The 18770-nt window shown below is 43.3% G+C and overlaps 1 protein-coding gene across 2 annotated transcripts in view; it reads right to left on the bottom strand.

Annotated features, from left to right (window-relative positions):
* si:ch73-22o12.1 (nectin-2) overlaps positions 1–18770 on the bottom strand; it is an 86059-nt gene that overhangs the window by 22840 nt on the left and 44449 nt on the right. The window contains exon 7 of one of the 2 annotated variants that reach the window (XM_004550869.6): positions 11640–16752. The exons of the other annotated variant lie outside the window; for it this stretch is intronic. Coding sequence (XP_004550926.3) covers positions 16184–16752 — 569 coding nt within the window. The 3' untranslated portion in view covers positions 11640–16183. Of the gene's footprint in view, positions 1–11639; positions 16753–18770 lie in introns of those variants that run through there. 2 annotated transcript variants of the gene reach the window in all.

The following is an 18770-nucleotide window of genomic DNA, read 5'->3' as shown; positions in this document are numbered from 1 at the left end:
GAAAATGAGGAACAATATCAAACTCTTACACATGATTAAATTTCTTAAAGCATAATTTTACCCTTAAGCAACTTGAAGGCTTTAAAACTTCCTGCCTGACATTTCGTTTATCTTTTCCCTCCTCTGAATTCCAGGCACGTGAGGAATATCGAACTTGGCATGTCTGGAGACTTCTGAATCTCCACTCACATTTGAAATAAACTTCGAAGAGTCAGAACAATGTTTGGCTGCACAACATGAGTTTCGAATGACTGACCCACTGGTGGGCAACAAAGTTCAGCGCATTAAGTATTAAAGGCTCCAGGAGTTGCAGTGCTTTCTAACCAGCGAGATAGTTTTGGGTTTATCTGGCCACATTCTGCAATAACCCTCTTGGGTTTCTTTGGCCATCAACATCTACACCAGATATTAACATTAGAGTTTCTATATAATTACATGCAGTTCATTACATTTGTTTTAATGCTTTGTATTTATAAGCAGTTTCGCTTTGCCCATGCAGCCCACACGCACACCATCAATCTCAGTATGCAAATTATGAAACTGTTTGGTGTACTTGCTGACAAACTTGGCAAGTCCCAGGTCGAGGGAAGCATAATTATTTCCTCAATAAACTCTTGTCAGGAAAGATGTTATAGCTAGAGCTGAAATGTGTTTAAAGCAGGGCTAGACGACATGAGTTTGGCATCACTGGACAAAAAACGGAAAAGAAAAAAAAAAAATCCATAATAGCATTTGAGTATATTGTAATTAGTCTGAGAGATAACTTTACTCCTACATGTCTAAAAATCTAGGGCTTGATTGGAGACTTTGGCCAGTTAGTTCTTTTGAGATCTAAACAGGTGGATCTTGTTATGAAAAGGGGAGGGAAGGAAAAAATTTTGTCATACGCACCAAAGTGGGTTCCTTTGATAGGACAAAACAGAGAGGAGAGAGCTGAACGAGGTGTCTGTACAATTCAAATGAAATCTGTAAACTCTTTGCCTGCAGGACTAAATTACTGGGAGGAGGTGGACTTTGGACACAGCTTGCCTTTCACACCCAGCTGATTCTGATCATCATCTCCAGATGGGGTCTGATATTTTTTCTTCTTTTTTTGGAAAATAAATAAATAAATAAAATAAAATAAAAAAAATCACATGGCGGTCTCCATGCATTTCCTTCTTGCGCTGACAGATGCTGAGATATCCAGTTTGTTCATTTTAGGTGTGAATTGTACATGAAAATTGCATTCAGATACTCAGCTATCTTTGAAGATTCATCGCCCTGGTGCTCTGGGAAATACACAGCTATAAACAGTTTTTATAGGTACTGCATATTTAACAGGTTACACTTAAAAACATGCTCGAATAAAAAGCTATCTGCATGGCTGGATATCAGAAAGGGTAAGCAAAAAATGAAAAGACACTTGAAAATGATCAGTTGACCCCTCAACAATTTCTAATACATCATTCATCATTCTTACCTACTTTATACTCATTACAGCCAAAGGCAAAGGAAAATAAACACACACAGAGAGAATTTGAGGACAGAAGGAAGGAGAGGACACTGTGAGAATAAGTAGCCAGTGAAGCAGTTATACAGCTTAAAGTCTTCCTTCAAGGCAGGAGACCACCAGCTGAGCTCCTCAAATGAAAAACTAGACTATTAATATGTATGCAGTGAGCTGGCATTGAGTATTTAAAAAAAAAAAAACAAACAAACAAACAACCACATTCACCGGGACAGACGGGAAAAAGGAGGAATGTCACATATGCATAGTCACGTGCACAGCACCAGGTAGTTACAGAGAAATGTGATATTCTTTACTTTTAAAGCGCAAAGTCTTTGCTTTTGACCTTTAAGGTTGAAGGGCTGAGTAATAAGAAGAGGGGCAACTCGGCCGGGCCTGCCAGAGAGGCTGCTGAATGAAAGATAAAGACAAAGGGATGGGTGAGAGCCGCAGAGACGGGGAAAGTAAGAAAGCAGGAATGTGAAGGCACCGTCATCTCATGTCACTCTCCCCGCTCAGCTAGCCCCAGCTGCTGTTCCCCCTCCTTTTCTTGACCATTGTCACTCATGCTTCCAATCACTCCGAACCACTTGTGCTGCCATCCAATCCCTTCGCTTGCTCTCTCCTTCCTTTTCTTTCCCTCCTTTTCTTCATCCACACAAATGAGTCAGTGAAACAGGTCAAGTGTTACAAAATTTCCCCTGCAGCTCAACCTGCCTAATACAAGGCCTGGCTCATTGCACCAAAACAAGTAATACGCTGCCTACTCACTGAGAGGGGGGGCTCACACATACACAGAGGGATACCACCAACACACAGCGAATATAGGCTCATGCATATGCAACTATTATCCACATGTACGCCAACTCGCACCACTAAACATCAAATTCATCTTCTATAGCAATATTTACCATTTTCACACTACTGTTTGAGTCAAATTTCCGCTGCTTATGATCAACAAAGACTTTCGGAGTCTGCACGGAAAGGAAAGAAACACATGAGACACCAAAAGATGTTTCTTCGAAATAAGAAATCATTACGTATCATACGGAGCGCTCAGATGACTGCATTTGCAAAAGTATTTTCTTGGCCCAGCTTCGAAGTTTAGTTTTTGTTTTATTTTAAGTTCTTTCTGCTTGCACTGCTTGTTGCTAAACGAAGCAAAATGACAATAATGTCTTTGTGTTTTGCAAAACGCAAATTTCTTACACCTCACAGACCAGCAAGAAACAATCTACAGATAAAACAGAAAAGATAAAAAAAAAAAGTGGTTGTGGTTATATGAATAAGACCGCAAATACTGCAGTAAATATGCCACAGAAAACCTTCTAGAAGCCATATTTGTGCTGCTGCAGCCTTACTACCTTTGCCACCCATCAACCCTAATGAATAGCAATTGGGAGAAGAAAACCCTGAAGCACTTGAGTAAAAGTAGTATTAACAGAGAGACAGCAAAGTAAGGGGCCTTAAAATAGGACAAATCACTAGAAGAAGAAAAAAACTTAAGTTAACACACCTACACTTACCCTTTAACTGTGCCAGACACACACCATGACAAACCAGGTGCTTGACAGCGTACGCAACTGTGTTTGCTCTGCAGGCAGGAGTGTGTCATGATACTATAATGCAACAGCTCCATATATCAGGGGACCTATGGAGGATAAACGACCTGCGAGCAGTACCTGGAGAGTGTGTGTGTAATATACAGATAAATAACTGGGAAATGGAAACTATAGGATGATACACAGTCTCCAGAAAAGAGTGTAAACCCAAGTGCTAACACAAGACGATAAGCAGACCAGAAGCACGGAGATTGGACCACAGCAAGCACTTGTTTATAAGAGTTTGCCTGAATCCACTGGGAATGGTTGTCATTTGGGAGGGTAATGACTTAGGAAAACTGAAATGTACTGGAACATAAATTAATCAAAAATGTGAGCCTTGCATTCTTGCACCCTCTGAGTGCTCTGTGCAGTCTTTTTTTTTGCCATTTATACCCTGTTGTTACCTCACAACAAAAGGAGTTCCAGCTCTTAGACACAGTGAACAGACCATAATTCTCAGCGGTTGTTTCCATTTGCCGCTTGGGTTAAATCAGAGGTGTGAGGCTGCGATGAACCTGTTATTACTGTCAAGGTGGCAAAGATCATATCCATGTTTATGTGAGCGATAATCGACTTGTGTTTATAAACATTTCACGTACAGCCCCCGAGATGCCAAACGCCAAATTTGAATAACATTTAATTTCCTTCGGAGATAAGACCCTTTGTCCATTCAGGACCATTTTATTCCATCACTGCCCTAAGCTGACAGTTAAACGGACAACGGAGGGCGCAGCGGCGCTGTGCTTCGCATGGCAATGCTGAGCTATTTTCCAAACTCCGATGCTTTCTCCCTCTCGCTTGCTCGCATTAGACATTAAAGTGTACTTTAGCAGTGAGTCAGAGCTGTTACCCATGATGCCTTGGCTGTGGGGTTGAGTGACAAGCCATGTAGTTGAAATCACTGAGGACTCTAGAGTAGAGGACAAGTTAACAAGGGGCCAAAGATATACAGGAGAACCCCTAGCAGGTGCTGTAGTGTGGTCAGAGATCGTCATACTGGCTCACACACACACCCACATCCCCACACTCACAAGTGAAAAGGCCTTTTCTTTTTATAATGCCAACTCTCAGCTCAACCGCAAGTGATGGGAGATGTGTTGGAAATGAGAAAAGGGGAAGTGGAGTTTTACACCCCAGTACGAGTTGGACGGCGTTGTGAGAGAGCTCGAGAGCGCGTACACACACACACACACACACACACACCGTCTGGTGTGGACTAAAAGCGAGGTACGTTTAGTCCACAGCAGACGATGAGGAGATAGGAGTGCAGGAGAAGAGGATGAGGCAGAAGAAGTGATTACAGGAAAAGGAGATGTCTCGATAAGATGACAGACACATGAATGAGGTGTCAATCTGTAGTTATAAAAGAGGAGCCGACACATGCACATGAGCACACACGAGCACACACGAGCACACGCTTAGTTTTGTTAAGGTCTGACAGCGCTGTCTTTGGTATGTATTTCACAAAGAAAGCAGAAAAGACTTGAACCCTACAGGGGAACTAGCCAGCGCAGATAACATCACTCTGGACTGCTGATGAAGGCTTACAGTCTAGTCCACTCTATCACTTCACAATACTGTATGTATGAACAGACCTGTATATACACAGCATACAACCCACAAAGCCAACGGAAAAAAAAAGAGCATAGTAGGGATTTTCACAACAACCATTTCTCCCAAAAAACACTCAATGGCGATTATTCTGACTATGAAACACTTCAAGGGGACACAGCATGAACATTCATCGCCTGTCAGCCCTGAAAAAAACATTTACAGTACACACCCACGCTGAAAAAAAAAAAAACCTACATATATTTGCATGCATGTTCTTCACCACCAGGCAGACCCACATCTGCACAGCAGTTACACATATAAGTGAACAAGAAAGCAAACACACGGCATTTACTGTGGACTTGGTTGTCCCAGAAGAATATCTCATGTCCCCAAGACCAAATATTTACAGACTTACTTCATTTTTTATCTCCATTCTCATCTTGCATTCTGTATGTTTGTATTAGAGTGTGCAAAGACGTGCATGTGCCAGTGCGTGCATGTACTTTGTAGGAGCTGCCTGTTGAGACGGTGAATTAAACAGAAAGTGCATTTGATCTGCAAAACACTCCAGGGCAAGCACACACACACACACACACACACACACACACACACACACACACACACACACACACACACACACACACACACACTTGCATACAGCATCAAAATCATTTCCGTCACAGAATCTATTCTTAGGAGCAGCAACAAACCATTCTTTCCCTGATATAAATCGCTCTTATTCATCCCCGCATAGTCATGCACACACACACCGACACGTGCACACTCACTTCGCTCAAAGCTACGCTCCCTGGTGGTCATACCGCATTCACATAATGTTCTTTGTTTTTATTTTCTAGAACAGGATTTGTTCCAGGTAAGTCACAGCATGAAGACCTTTTGGGGCTTATTTAACTCGTGAACATGCATGCACAACACACGCCGGAGCTTTTGTCTGTGGTGGTGGCTGTTTGTGCAGGTGTTTTGAGGTCAGCGGCGCTCTCTGAACGTCTAAGCTTCGTATTCCATGTCTCTCTCCCTCTCTTCATTGCGTCCTCAGATAGATGCATCCACACCCCAGCACACACAATCTGAACAGTGAGAAGTTAAATCAACACAGCTGCAACAACTTAGCCCTGATCAGCCTCCACCCTTCACTTGGCCATCTCCACTACATCTTTAATCAAGCTACTCCTCCCTCTCTGTTCTGCCTTTTGCCCTCTTGCTCTCTCGATCCTCTGACTCCATCCTCCTTTCTTCTCTTCTCCCGCTTTACTCAATCTTGCATTAGTCACTGTTAAATTTATATACCTGCTAGCTCTTTGGAGCTTCTGGCAGTGCACAGGGCTTCAGATCTCACTCCTCCACCTCCTATTTGCTCTCCTCACAACATCATGCTCGTTTTGCTCTCTATCCATACTGCCACATCTCACTCCCCCTCTCCTTGCCCTTCTCTGCCCTCCCAGCGTTTGCGCGTGCATGCTCCACCCTTAGGGAGAATCGTGTGCCCAGCAATGCAGCGCAACTGCCCAGTTACCTCCAGCTGCGTCAGCACGGGACAGAAAGCGTAAACGCCAGGGGCCTACGAGGGAAACAGGAGCATTCATCTCCCCCCGTCTGTCTGCCTGGATTTTTATAAGTGTGTGTCTGTACGTATGCATACAGTAGACACACATGTGAACACAACTGCATGACCAGGAGCCAGAAGATCGGATGTTATCATTTACCGCTTGTGGAAGAGGAACGATATGATTTCCAATTTCCTGTTATTTACAAACGTGGCTCCCTGTGCGCTCTGCTTTCACCTTGCGTGACATGATAATATTCTTTTAGAGGAAATACTACATTTGCCATTCAGGTGCTTTTAAAGCACCCCTTCTGGCTTGAAACATTCATTACTACAGCAATGAAGGTTATACCTTGAGACATTTTTATTTAAGTTGATGGAAAACGCATTTTTACTTCAAACTGCAATTTTCTTGACTTTTTAAGTATCAAATAAACAGCTGTTTCTGGTGTGAATAGTGAATAAGTGCTCGCTGCCTGATCCAAAACAAACTCAACTAAAGTAAGATGCCAACGAGATTAGATTCCAATCCTTCCCACATAGCAAACATTGCTACCAAAGACACCAGAACCTGTACCACTGAAAAGTACCTAAAGCCAGTTTAGCGTTCACAAACTACAGGTCGGGCAAACAAATTAGTCTCTCCACATAGCGACTCCTAAATTATGAACAAGCCCCGAATTTGTCACAAATGGACTCACACAGTGTGAAATTAAGAACTCCACTTGAGAGATTGTTTTAAAAAATATTGATTCAAATTTCATTGTGATAAAACAAGGGAGCGTGAGAGCAGCCAGTATCAGTAATCTGTGGGTGTGTGTGAAATACTGGAATTCAACAAGTATTACCACGATAGACTGTATATGACTTTGTACACTCTAAGAGTTTAAGCACTGAATCAATAATTTCACATCGTATCTGGAGATTGTGATGTCAGGACTGAAATATCTCAAAGATTAGTTTGACTGCCTTGACATTTTGCAGATATTCATGGTCCCCAAAGGAGAAAAAAGAAGATCCCGCTGACTTTGGTGAACCTTCTGACTTTTCTGTGCCAGCATGAGGTTCACATTTGGTTTTGAATTACATGTCCTACCAGCGACTGAAAAGGTTCTCATTAAATTTGGAAATAGAAATGGACTGGCATTTGAGACTACAAGCCACATTTGACCACACTTTATTCTCATGCTGTAAGCACTTTATCTACCTCACGTCCAGGGATGATTTAGACTCACCAGTTAACCTAATGTGCATGTTTTTGTTCTGTGGGAGGAAGCCAGATCAGCCACATGAAAGGCAGAGGAAAAACATGCAAACTCAACACAGAACGGCCTGAGCCAGGGGCTCGAACCAGGACCCTTCTTTCTGTGAGGTAACAGTCGTAACCACTATGGTGGCTGTTGGGTGATAGACAGGAAATGCAAATTTCCAATCAAACTTGACTGCACTTTGCACTAATTAAAAAGAATTATATTATTCTATAGTCACTAGCTAAACCAATCTAGTGCAAATGATTAAATAAATACTAAAGAATGCTAAATAATGGTAATATCAGCAGCAGCAGCAGCTTCTTATCAAGGCTCCTGCCAGTGATTATTTCCATCCATCTTCTTAACCGCTTCTCCCGTTCAGGGTTGTGGGCTTAGCTGGAATCGATCCCAGATGTTATGGAGGAGATAGAGTGAAACTTGGACAATTTGCCAGGTTATCACAGAGCTAAAACCTACTGATTTTACCATTTTCAATCACTACTTGTAGTATGCAGGACTGTAGGAGGAAGCTGGAGTACCTGGAGAAGGCCCCTGCCAGCTGGAGGGATTCGAACCTAGAACCTTCTTGCTATGAGGCGACAGTGCTAACCACTGTGTTGGCTGTTAGAAGATATAATGGATGAATGACTTGTACCAAATCTATAAAATAGTGGGAACTGAGAAGCAGAGAATCAGCCACCATTGGTTTCCACATCTCCAGTGAAGCTGGATTTAACACGCATGTTGGTCTTGACTTGCTTTTCTCACATCTATTAAAGATTTTATTCAGCAGGTGGGCACTGAAGATTAGCATTATGAATTCAGTACCTGGTCAAATGAGACCACAGCCTCTGCTTCTCTTCCTCAGTTATGCCGCTGAATAATGGCGAGAAAAACATGGAAGCTGACCTTTGGAGACAAAATATCATCACTTCATCCTATTAAATTCTTTGAAAACTTGTCACAATTAGCATGCAAATATCTTCATTTAGAAAATTTGTTTTGTAAGGCCATGCTGACCTTTGACCACTAAACTTTCATCAGTTCATTTTTGCATCCGAGTAAATGTTTGTGGCAAATTTGTAAAAGAACAAAATTCCCCTGAGCTGTTTGAGAGATATCATGTTTACAACAATAGATGGATGTACAGACAGAGAGACGACCTGAAAGCATAATCCATCCTGTCACAGCTATTACTGGTGTGGAAGCATAAGAAGCCAATCACAATATAGCCTGAGGTGAAGTCTTTGACTTTCGCGTTTTGTCAGAAACCCAAAACATATTAAACGTGCTTTTACATCAGACAAAGATAAGCAGCAAATCCCCACAAAGCTGCAGTGTTTGCTTGATAAATAATTGATAATTCTCTGTCAATCAAAAAATCATTAGAGCTCTACTGTACTCATTAACTTTAAGCTCAAAGCGCTGCTTTGCAGAGAACACATAACTGTAGACTCTGTGCTCTTATTGTTCAGTAGGAACACACAGGGAAAGAAAGCATGTGGACAAATTAACAAACTTCAGAAAAAGTAATCCAAACCCAGAGACATTATCGCACTTGTCATCTCTGCCAGAGTTGTACTGCTGCCATCTTCATGTCTTGCTTTCCTCATGGGGTTTCCCTCCAACAATCTGGTCTTCAGCAAAGAAACGCATGCTTTGGAAATAGATGCTTTGGGTTCAGATGACTGACTTGGCCACTGAAGTACATTCCACGATTTCAACATACAAACTCATTAATTAGATTCATATTTTGGATAACTGTCCTAAAACTGGAGGGTCAGTGAGGAGTAACAGATAGGAGTCAAAACCAGAATGCAGAACCCAAATATTTAGAAAAATCACTCTCAGCTACGAAATAAGCCAGTTAAAGATCTAGTGTTTGCTAGAAACCCTCGACTAACTATAAACACACACACACACACACACACACACACACGCACGGAGGTCTACTGATTCACCACAGGCAACAAAGATAAAAAACAGTCACTTTAAAGCTCATAGAAACACAGACCTACTTTCATAATTGAGGTTAGAGGCAGACTTGCTTTAATTCCTGTGAAGGCCCAGGTCACCACATCCATCACTCATACATCGATGCAGCAGGCTTGGCCATTCATCACTCACTCTGGGATTTATTAGTCAAGTCTGGAGCTTGAGGGTGAGAGGCTAAGTGATGAGCATTGTATTAGCCGTTATCAGCACAGAGAGAGAGACCAAAGTTGGTCTGTTTGCTTATACACACACACACACACACACACACACACACACACACACACACACACACACACACACACACACGATCGGAGTGTTTAATCAGAGCTGTGGCTGCCAGAGCTGGAAGTTAAATATACAGCCATGCACAAACATTCATGTGTCAAACAGTACACACCAAAAAAAGAAGAAGAAAAAAAAATCTGATAACACTTAAACACTTTCACACACACAAACATCCTGTGGAAACCCAATCTGTCTGAAACCAGCATAGCACTCAGTGGGCGCCTAACCACCAGAACAGACTTGTTTAGCACGCTGGATGACCAAAGAACACACTTTTTAATACGCACACCCACAATCAACTTGTTGGGAACAGTGCCACTACCAGCCAGCAGAGTTGCCCGGGGGGCACCGCACCATGTCTCATCGTTGAAAGCTAAGGTTGAACGCAGTGGTAGTGCCTGGCGTAGAGCTGTCACTTTGACTCCTGATCCAGGTTATTTGCTCTGAGCGCTAATAGGCCAGGTTCTGCGTTACGGGGTCACTTCAGTCACATGATGGGCATACTTTTTTTTTTCCTTCATGTGTAACAGCGAGACAAAAACGCATGCACCACACAGGCTTTTATTACTAGCTGTGCCTTAAAAGCCTTGCTGCTGCGTAGTGTTTTACATTCAGCTAGAAAACCAAAGGAGTCAAAGTGTGTAAGTGTGTGTAAGTGTGTATGTGTGTGTGCGTGAGAGAGATAGTGAGCGAGTCTGTCTGTGTAAGTGCTCTCTATCTTGCCAGCCTCAAATCCAAAGCAATTAGAGAGGCCAGATGGTGGGCTGGACTCACAGTAAATAGCTGTGCATTGACAGAAGAAGCCTGCAACAAAAATGAACTGTGACAAGGAGCCAGGATGACACACAGATACATGACGGCATCAAAGCACCAGGCAAACACCGAGAACTCGCTGCCATCACTGCCATATACCAACTGTCACCATCACAGGCACGTTAAAGAGCAGAATTTGCTTGTGTCAGTTTTTGTTTTGTGGGGAAACAGCAGCGCTTTTTAATGTCCAAACTAAATGAGGCAGGTGCATATGCATGCATCAACACACGCACACAGCATATTTAAGCATAAACCTACACACAGTTAAACTTCTGCATGCCCTCTTGTTGAAATTTGACCAAACCTGTTTGGTTTAGGCAGAGCTCAAACAATGCAGCCTTTGAGAGGCGCTCCATTCACCCAGTTTCAGCTTGGCCTGCACATTCCCCAACTGAAAACACAAGCTGCCTCCCTCCAGGAAAACCACTGAAGCTACATGCCCACATTCCTGCTCTCTAGCCTTTTCTCTACGCTTGTACAGCTTTTACATGAGAACTGTTGAAACTCTGCTGAATATAATAGTATTCCTGCACTCTGAAATAGGAATGCATCAGTGCTTTCATTATCTCCAGGCACCGGTGAAACACCTAATAGAAAAATGTGCCCTTTAAACAACTACAGCATCTGCTACCTAGCCATTACTAAGGCAGCAAGTTTACTTCTGCCAGCCAAGTCACATATACAAAACAGAACGGGAGGAGGTGGAGCTCAGGACAATTATAAACCACGAAATGGCATCTCCTGTTCCTGCGCTCATTTTCCCATAAGCCTGTTATCACACTTCTGTTGACACACACTCACAGATTTATCAAAAGTGAAATGAGACAAGCAGCCAGACCAGGAAATGAGAGTGTGGGGAAGGGGAGAAAAAGCAGGGGTGTGTCTGAGATCTGAAGGATGGGTGACAAGAGACCGAGAAGCTACTTCATATCCTGATCAATTAATCTATAAATTTAATCAGTGTGAATCAATGACTGGCGTTTCTATTCAATCTGGGTGCTCAGTCATCCAGCTAACCTCAAGTGTCAAAGAGACATGAAGGTAAGAAAGAGGAGACACATACCACACACAGCAACACCGGAACATTTCAAAAATCAAGAAATCTTTAATAGTAACTGAATACGGAAAAATAATCTAGAAAGACATGACAAAAATGGCAATACCAACTCTAATCTGTATTTTTACTTCTTTTTAAGACCAAAATAAAACTCAAATAAAAAAAAAAATACAAAAAAGAAAAGAAAAAAGAACAACTTTACACAAAGCAGTCAATAATAAAAAGCACATTTTGGGTAAGACTGTTTTGTTGTGTGTTTGTATACAGTTTCACTTGTATAGAAGAAGCACATTTGCCAGTTTTGGCAGCAATCACAGCGCAGCAGTCAAGAATAAAGCACTCATAAAACATAAATTATAAAGCACTGCAAAAATAACAGAAGAGAGGAGAAGCGGTAAACAGGAGAAAATAAATCCTTCATGCGTGCTGTCACTGAGTAATACACAAACGTGACACCATAAATTAGTAATTCTTTTTTCTGCTACATATTTATATATTTATACTATGTACACCGGAAGCTTCTCTTTTTTTTTTCTTCATTTTTTACTTAATGCATGTGAGATGGGAGATGTTAAGGCTTTGATTACTCATCAGATGTTTGGAGCCAAAGAAACGATAAGAGCACGTTGCTCTCAGGAAAAAGAAAAAAAAAGGAAAAAGAAAATATTGGATATTCTGACTATCTAACCTTGTGCAAGACCTGGACCAGGTTTGCAGATTTCTCTTAAAAGCATTTTGTCTGACAAGCCTTACTTGGGCACCGAGGTGGGTGGCAATGGGATGTGCTCGTGTGTGTGTGTGTGTGTGTGGAGGCGGTCGCAGTAGCAGAGGTGGCTGAAGTAAAAGACAACATTTTGGAGTCAAGTTAAAAAAAAAAATAAAAAAAATGCGACTCTTCTAAAAGCATTCAAAGGGCTCTGGGAGGGGGAGGAGGTCAGCGCGGTGGCATTTTTATGAAAGCGATATTTCCCTCTGCAGAACAAGACCAGAACGGACAATCGCTTTCCTAAAAAGCCTGTGTCTGTGATACTGGGTGAAAGGTGTGCGTCTCCCCCGAATGTGTAGTTGTTTATGTTCTACACAGTCACTGATTCGGGAACAGGCTGGACACTTTGGGGGGCAGAAAGCACTGGAGCAGGGGGACACATCACGGTACAGCTCTTTCCACACTAACAGAACTCTGTATGTGTCCTGACAGAGCCGCTGTGGAAGAGGCAGAGTAAGACGAAGTGTGTTCGTGTGTGTGTGTGCAGCTACGCGAACACATTTGTGTGGGCTTGTGTCAGGAGATGGCAGAGTTGTCAGGTAGAAGGTGTCTTCTGCACAGTTTGGCTGTGGGAGTGAGCATAATGAGACTGACTGAGGGGTGTTTGTGTGTGGGCGAATGCATCTCAGCACTCTGCGAATGTATACGTACAGTATGTGTGTGTGCGCCGAGTGAGTGAGTCTTCTCGAAATGCACAATAATATCTTCGGTTTGCCAGTTTTCCATGGTGACAAAGGGTGGCTACTCAAGTTACAGTCCAATGGCAGCGAGAGATGTCCTAAAGCCGCCGAACACACTGGCACACAGATTTGCACGCACACACACCGAGCGCTGACTCAACAGACCGTTGCTTGCGTCGTTACGGTCTATCTGATGAATTGAGTATTGTGTGTAAGTTTTTGCATTGTGCAGAGTTTCTGTCAAGGAGAAGGTGAAGCCAATTGTCTTCCAAGAAATGTGTGCTTATAAATGCAGATAAAGTTACCTCGGATAAAAAAAACAAAACAAAACAAATTCAAGCATATGCATCCCCCCCCCCCCCAAATCAAATTGGCCCTTGGATAAATTAAACTCAGTCAGTTCAGTATGTTATAAACACCCAAACTACTGAGGTATGCGTTAGGTTAAAAATTACATTCTGAATGCCTTCTGAGGTTTAGCTGACCCACAAACGCTTTCCTCTTTACTTCCATAACATCGGAAACACTGGCTCCATCGATCTGATATTTACATTTTCATAAATATCCACATTTTCACAAGAAAAATAAAGATGCTTACGTATATAGTACACAGATAGCTCACACCAAAATGTACATACAACAGTTTTGTCCCTTTGTCAGTATTCTTTTTTTGACCCCCCCCCCTTCCAAAAAAAAAACAAAAACTAAGTGTTGCACTCATATTTCTTTGTATTGGTGACACATACAAGTGTAAAAATAATACATTTTCATATTGAGTGTGAGAAATCAGCTGCGTTCGGCAAATTTACTGTACCCCAGGTTGGCAGGAGTTGCATTTAAGTATAAGCTAAGGCCATTAGACGATAATCCTATTGAACACACTGGCTTACAATATGCTAGACAGCGCTCAAACACGAAGCGCCGTCTCTATTTTTGTCATCTGTCTCTCTCTCTCGCCACCTCTCTGAAGGTTAACAGCCATCACAAAGGCAAACAAGGTCTGCCTCGCCCTGTGCAGATACTGGGTGAGTGTTTATCTCTCACATCTGTAGTTCAAGGTTAAAAAAAACAAAAAACAGCCACGATAAGAAACGCAAGCACAGTCATCTTTGCCCTTAGGAATGAGTCACCCTGCATTTGCCCTTATGACCTGCAGCAGAAGCCAACCCATTTCTTAGAAGGTCCTTTACAGGAGGTCAGGTACAGTCATCAAGACCCCTTTCATTGGATTCCCAGTGGGTCCAAGGACAGCTGATTAGGAAGGGCAGGGAACGCAATGATTAGAGGAGCTTCGGTTCTCTCTACGATTGTCCATCACAGTCGCCCAGTGGCTATGCAGATATGGTGACGCATGCAAATGTACACACACCGAGCCTCAAAGACAGCGGTGTACAATAGCCATGGAGTAATATTTGCCCGAGCGGGCCTCCGGTGGCTCGTTAAAAGGATAAATTAACAGTCAGGAGACAATCGGCCCTGAACCTGCATCATAAAAAGGGCCATTTCGCCACATGTTGCCTGTTAGTCAATATGACTCCCATAGCTTTGCTGCGGATGCAACCTTTTATGTCTCCCGATCAATTCACTACATTTAACAACACTGGCTAATGGAAAGAAATATATGATCTCATTGAAAATCTGTCTAACCTAATGCCATTGCACTCTGGAGGTGGGGCTCTTGTTACATCTCACCATTTACTAAAGCAGGAGAGGCAGCTGGGGTGTCTGTGCAGTGGAGTGAACATGGCCACTCCAGGTGGATTAGTCACTCCTGGCATGTCAGGGCACACCGGGCTGGAGTAGAGTAAGTGGGGTGTCTGACACATCAGGAGCGGTAAAATACTACTTTGCTCTCGGTAGCCCTGACCTCAACACCGCCCTGGATAAATCATAAACTCCCCATAAACACTGGAGAGAAAGGGAGAGAAGGATGCGGAGAGAGAGGAGGAGAGACGGAAGCATGATGGAGAGATGGAGGTGGGAGGGAGAGAGGAATCGCCACGTCATAAACGATAAGTGGTGGCAATCTGTTGGTCCCGGCTAAGCGAGCGACTTCACGGCTCATTACCAATCAAGCTCCTCCTGTCAGGAGCGCTCTGAATAGACGAGGATGAGGAGGAAGAGAAAAGAAGAGACGTGCTCCTTTCTAGTCCTCCTGCCTCCTGAATCCCTCTCCCCATCCTTTGACCCTGTCAGATCAGCTACACCTCATTCCCTCATCTCTTGTTTACCGTCTCTTACCTCCAGGCACAGTGCAAAAGTTTGCTCGTGAACACCTTGTTAGGAACTTGGTTCAAACTCTCAGCAAACTTACTTTGTTAAAACCTAACTGCTTTTCTATTTGCTCGCCACACAAAGACCTCATGTTCTTTAAATTTTTTGCCAAGTTCAAATTGAGAGTGTCTACTGCCTGTGATAGTTGGCAGAGTTGTTTTGAGAAGAAGGCAGAGAGAGCAGAGCGAAGTCACCAGCAGACATAAGCAAATACATTTTTACTGTCTCGAAATTACCTGATGGTTACTGTCTATACTTTCAAACTGACTCATACCGCTGTCCTCCACTTCCCACCAGGTGTCACAGCTCAACACGTTGGCAAAACAAAAAGTTTCCCACAGAAGTAAAGAGATTTGCAGGCATCAGGTAACTGCTTGACAACTTATTCCACGGCTACTGTTTTAGTGAAGATAACAGCGAATATGCAAGTGAGATGCCTCCTCTAAGCTTGTAATCACTTTTCCATGAACCTACTCCCACATTACATTGTTTCTCTTTAGCCTGTCTGTCAGTCAATAGGCAAGGTCCCAGTGATAGCGAGAGCACGAGCAGAAGCGGTGGGAGGCATGTTGTTCTTTTCTCCGTTTGATTTTTAGTTCTTAGGGACCACATAACAACAACAACAATCCTTTTACAACATCCCACCACACCCTCTTTTTCATTCTGTCCACTGTGATTAATGATAGACTATAGTTAAAATGGATTTTTTTTGTTTTTCAAAAATAAAAGTGGTATGATTTTCTTTTCACCATCAAACAGGGACAAGACCCCACCGCCACAAAATCCTCAGGAGGAATTCTCCAGCTCGCCTTTTTGCCTCCTCCTCCTCCCCTTCCTCCAATTCCTCCTCCTCTATACGTAAACTGCAGTCCGTGAGATGACCGAGCCATCACGCTGGGACTCCATGTCATCATCGTATTCTCCAATCATCTCCTGATCGCGAATTGAGCGAGGCAAATGGATGGGGCCACCAGGATTGTAGTGATCATAGTTCTCTGCTTCGTCAAGCTCGTCAAACTTCCTCTTCTCCGCGTCGTCCAACTCGTTGCTTAGCAGGATGTCTTGGGCAGTGGGTGTGGTGCTAACCACTTCAGGGTGGCCTCCCATGGTAATCAGCTGGTGGTTGTTTTTCTCTCCAAGGGCCTGAATGGGGGAGCTCTCGCTGTAAACGTAGATGGGGCCGTTGTTGTTGCCGCCGCCGTTTCCCGCACCTCCATTTGTGCCGTTCTTGCTCGCTTTCTTGCCGCCCCCGAATATGCGCGTCTTCATGTCACTGCCGCCATTGGCGCGGTAACCCTGCTGCTGCCTGCGCCTACGGGTGACGAGCACGGCGATGAGAGCGGCAGCCAAAAGGAGGGCCAGCAGGGAGCCAATCACAGCTCCCGCCACCACGCCAGCATTGGATGGGTTCTTTGGGGGCTCTGTAGGAGGGAGGCAGGGAGGGAGAAAAACAGGGAAGAAAAAGGATATGGTTGAGAAAGGGTAGAAAGAAAAAAAAAGAAAGAAAAGAAAAAGGTTCGACCAGTGGAGAGGAAGACAAAAAAATTAAGACAGCCAAAAAAAAGTTTTGGTTTTTTTTGTTTGGTTTTTTAAAAAAAAGAGCAAGATGGCAAGAAAAAGGTTGGATGATGTCAGTGGTGCTGGTCTGAAATGTATGCAGTCAAGTGTGTAAGAGTGCTGAGGTGTCAGTACAGTCAAGTGTGTGTGTGCGCGCGTGTGTGCACGACGAGCATCCTTCTACTTTGACATTTCCTCCTCTCCCTCAGAGCTGCTGCTGTCCCCATTCCCACAGCTACGTCACAACAACGTCTCAACCACCCTCCCCCCTGTGTTGCCCTTCGATAGCCAGGGTCTGTCCACAGACCACCATCAAAAGGCAAGGCAGGGGGTTAAAAAAAAAAAAGTGCAACACACACACACGCACACACTTTTATTAAAGAGCATGGATCAGTGTGTGCAGAGCAGAACAGGTGGAGGCCGTGCAGAGGAGGATAATGATGAATGAGGAGGAAGGAAGGGTGGAAATTAGATGAGGAGGAGGAGAAGGTGGTGGAGGAGGAGAAGGTGGTGCTGGAGGAGGAGGCGGCGGATTGAGTGAGTGACAAAGCGACACAGCGGAATGACAAGTCTTCCTGGAAGCAGTGTATGAGCGCGGGCACAGACTGCTGCCCCTCTCCACTTCTGTACGCCACAGGCACTGGTTGAGTGCGCATCAGTCTTATATGTGGGTCCATTTTTCCTCTGGCATTACACATACACAAGAAAAATAAGTCACTTTAGTTCATTTTAATATTGACAAAGGCTTTGTTAGAGTGCAAACTAGCTCAGGAGGCTATGACTGAAACTAGGGCTCTGCAATCAAACACACAGCATCCCTGTTTGTGCGTCTTTGTACAAAAAACTCCAGGGATAAGCAGTGCTGTCTAAATCAGGGTTGTAAAGAGGTCCCATGTGACTTGTCAGTACTCTTTTTCTGAACTTGTACTTTCTCCTCCCCTGATATTCCCCTTCAGTAATACTAGTGCTGTATTTTAAAGCAGGTATTTCAACAGCAACAAATTCAATTGCTTCTGCATGAAAGTCAGCTAACAGTTCAGACTGGGGCTGTGTATTAAATGAAATGCTTCCATTTGTCGTGTCAATAAAAATGCACGAGTCGGTGCCGATATCAAAGCTATTCTAATGTTCCAGTTCAGACTTCAGACAGTTATAAAGGAACGTGACTAAATGAAAACATTAAATTCAGGAAGTTCTAAAATCTTTTAGCTGATTGTGTCACGGGCACAGACTAGCCTAGACTAGTAACACTATTAACACAAGCAGGATGTTGCTGCTTTGTACGGGCTTCGGGGGTCATGAGTTCAGGGCTCTAAGTGCTTTCAGGGACTCTGACAACTCCCCACAAACACAACCTGTGACCGTTTTCCCATGTGCTGCAGTGTCATCTCTGACTCAGTGGGCAGCGATAATAAAACCAGAATAATGTTTGCATTCGCTGTACGCCAAAGCTTTGGATAGAAGTGTTCTACAAACGTTAAAGGGAATATGCCGACGACATAACGAGTGGTATAACTCAGACAGGAATAACAAATTAGAAAGACAGCTTAGACTTTATTCCGTAAGCTGTTCCTGCAGCATGCCTTCTTGGAAGATATAAAAGTAAGCCTGCTTGAAGTAGGAACGGAAAATGATGTCTCAATATACATTATTCCTACTTTTACAGGGTTCAAAGCATTCACGTTCATGTCTCCGATTTCTTATTTATTGTACTCATTACTTCGTGATGCCTCAGAATGAAATTAAAGGCTTTCATGTTGCTCTTTCTGCAACAATGCGCTTTGTTGAAACATGATGTAATGGAATATAGGCTGTTTGTTATCTGTCACTCCAAAGTGCTACCGCTCCACTCAGGTTTGAGCGCATTAACTACAGAATAAAA

The sequence above is a fragment of the Maylandia zebra genome, linkage group LG11, assembly GCF_041146795.1.
Source record: "Maylandia zebra isolate NMK-2024a linkage group LG11, Mzebra_GT3a, whole genome shotgun sequence".
Lineage (NCBI taxonomy): Eukaryota > Metazoa > Chordata > Actinopteri > Cichliformes > Cichlidae > Maylandia > Maylandia zebra.
Note: the sequence above shows the minus strand (reverse complement) of the source record. Positions and strands in the feature narration are given on the sequence as shown.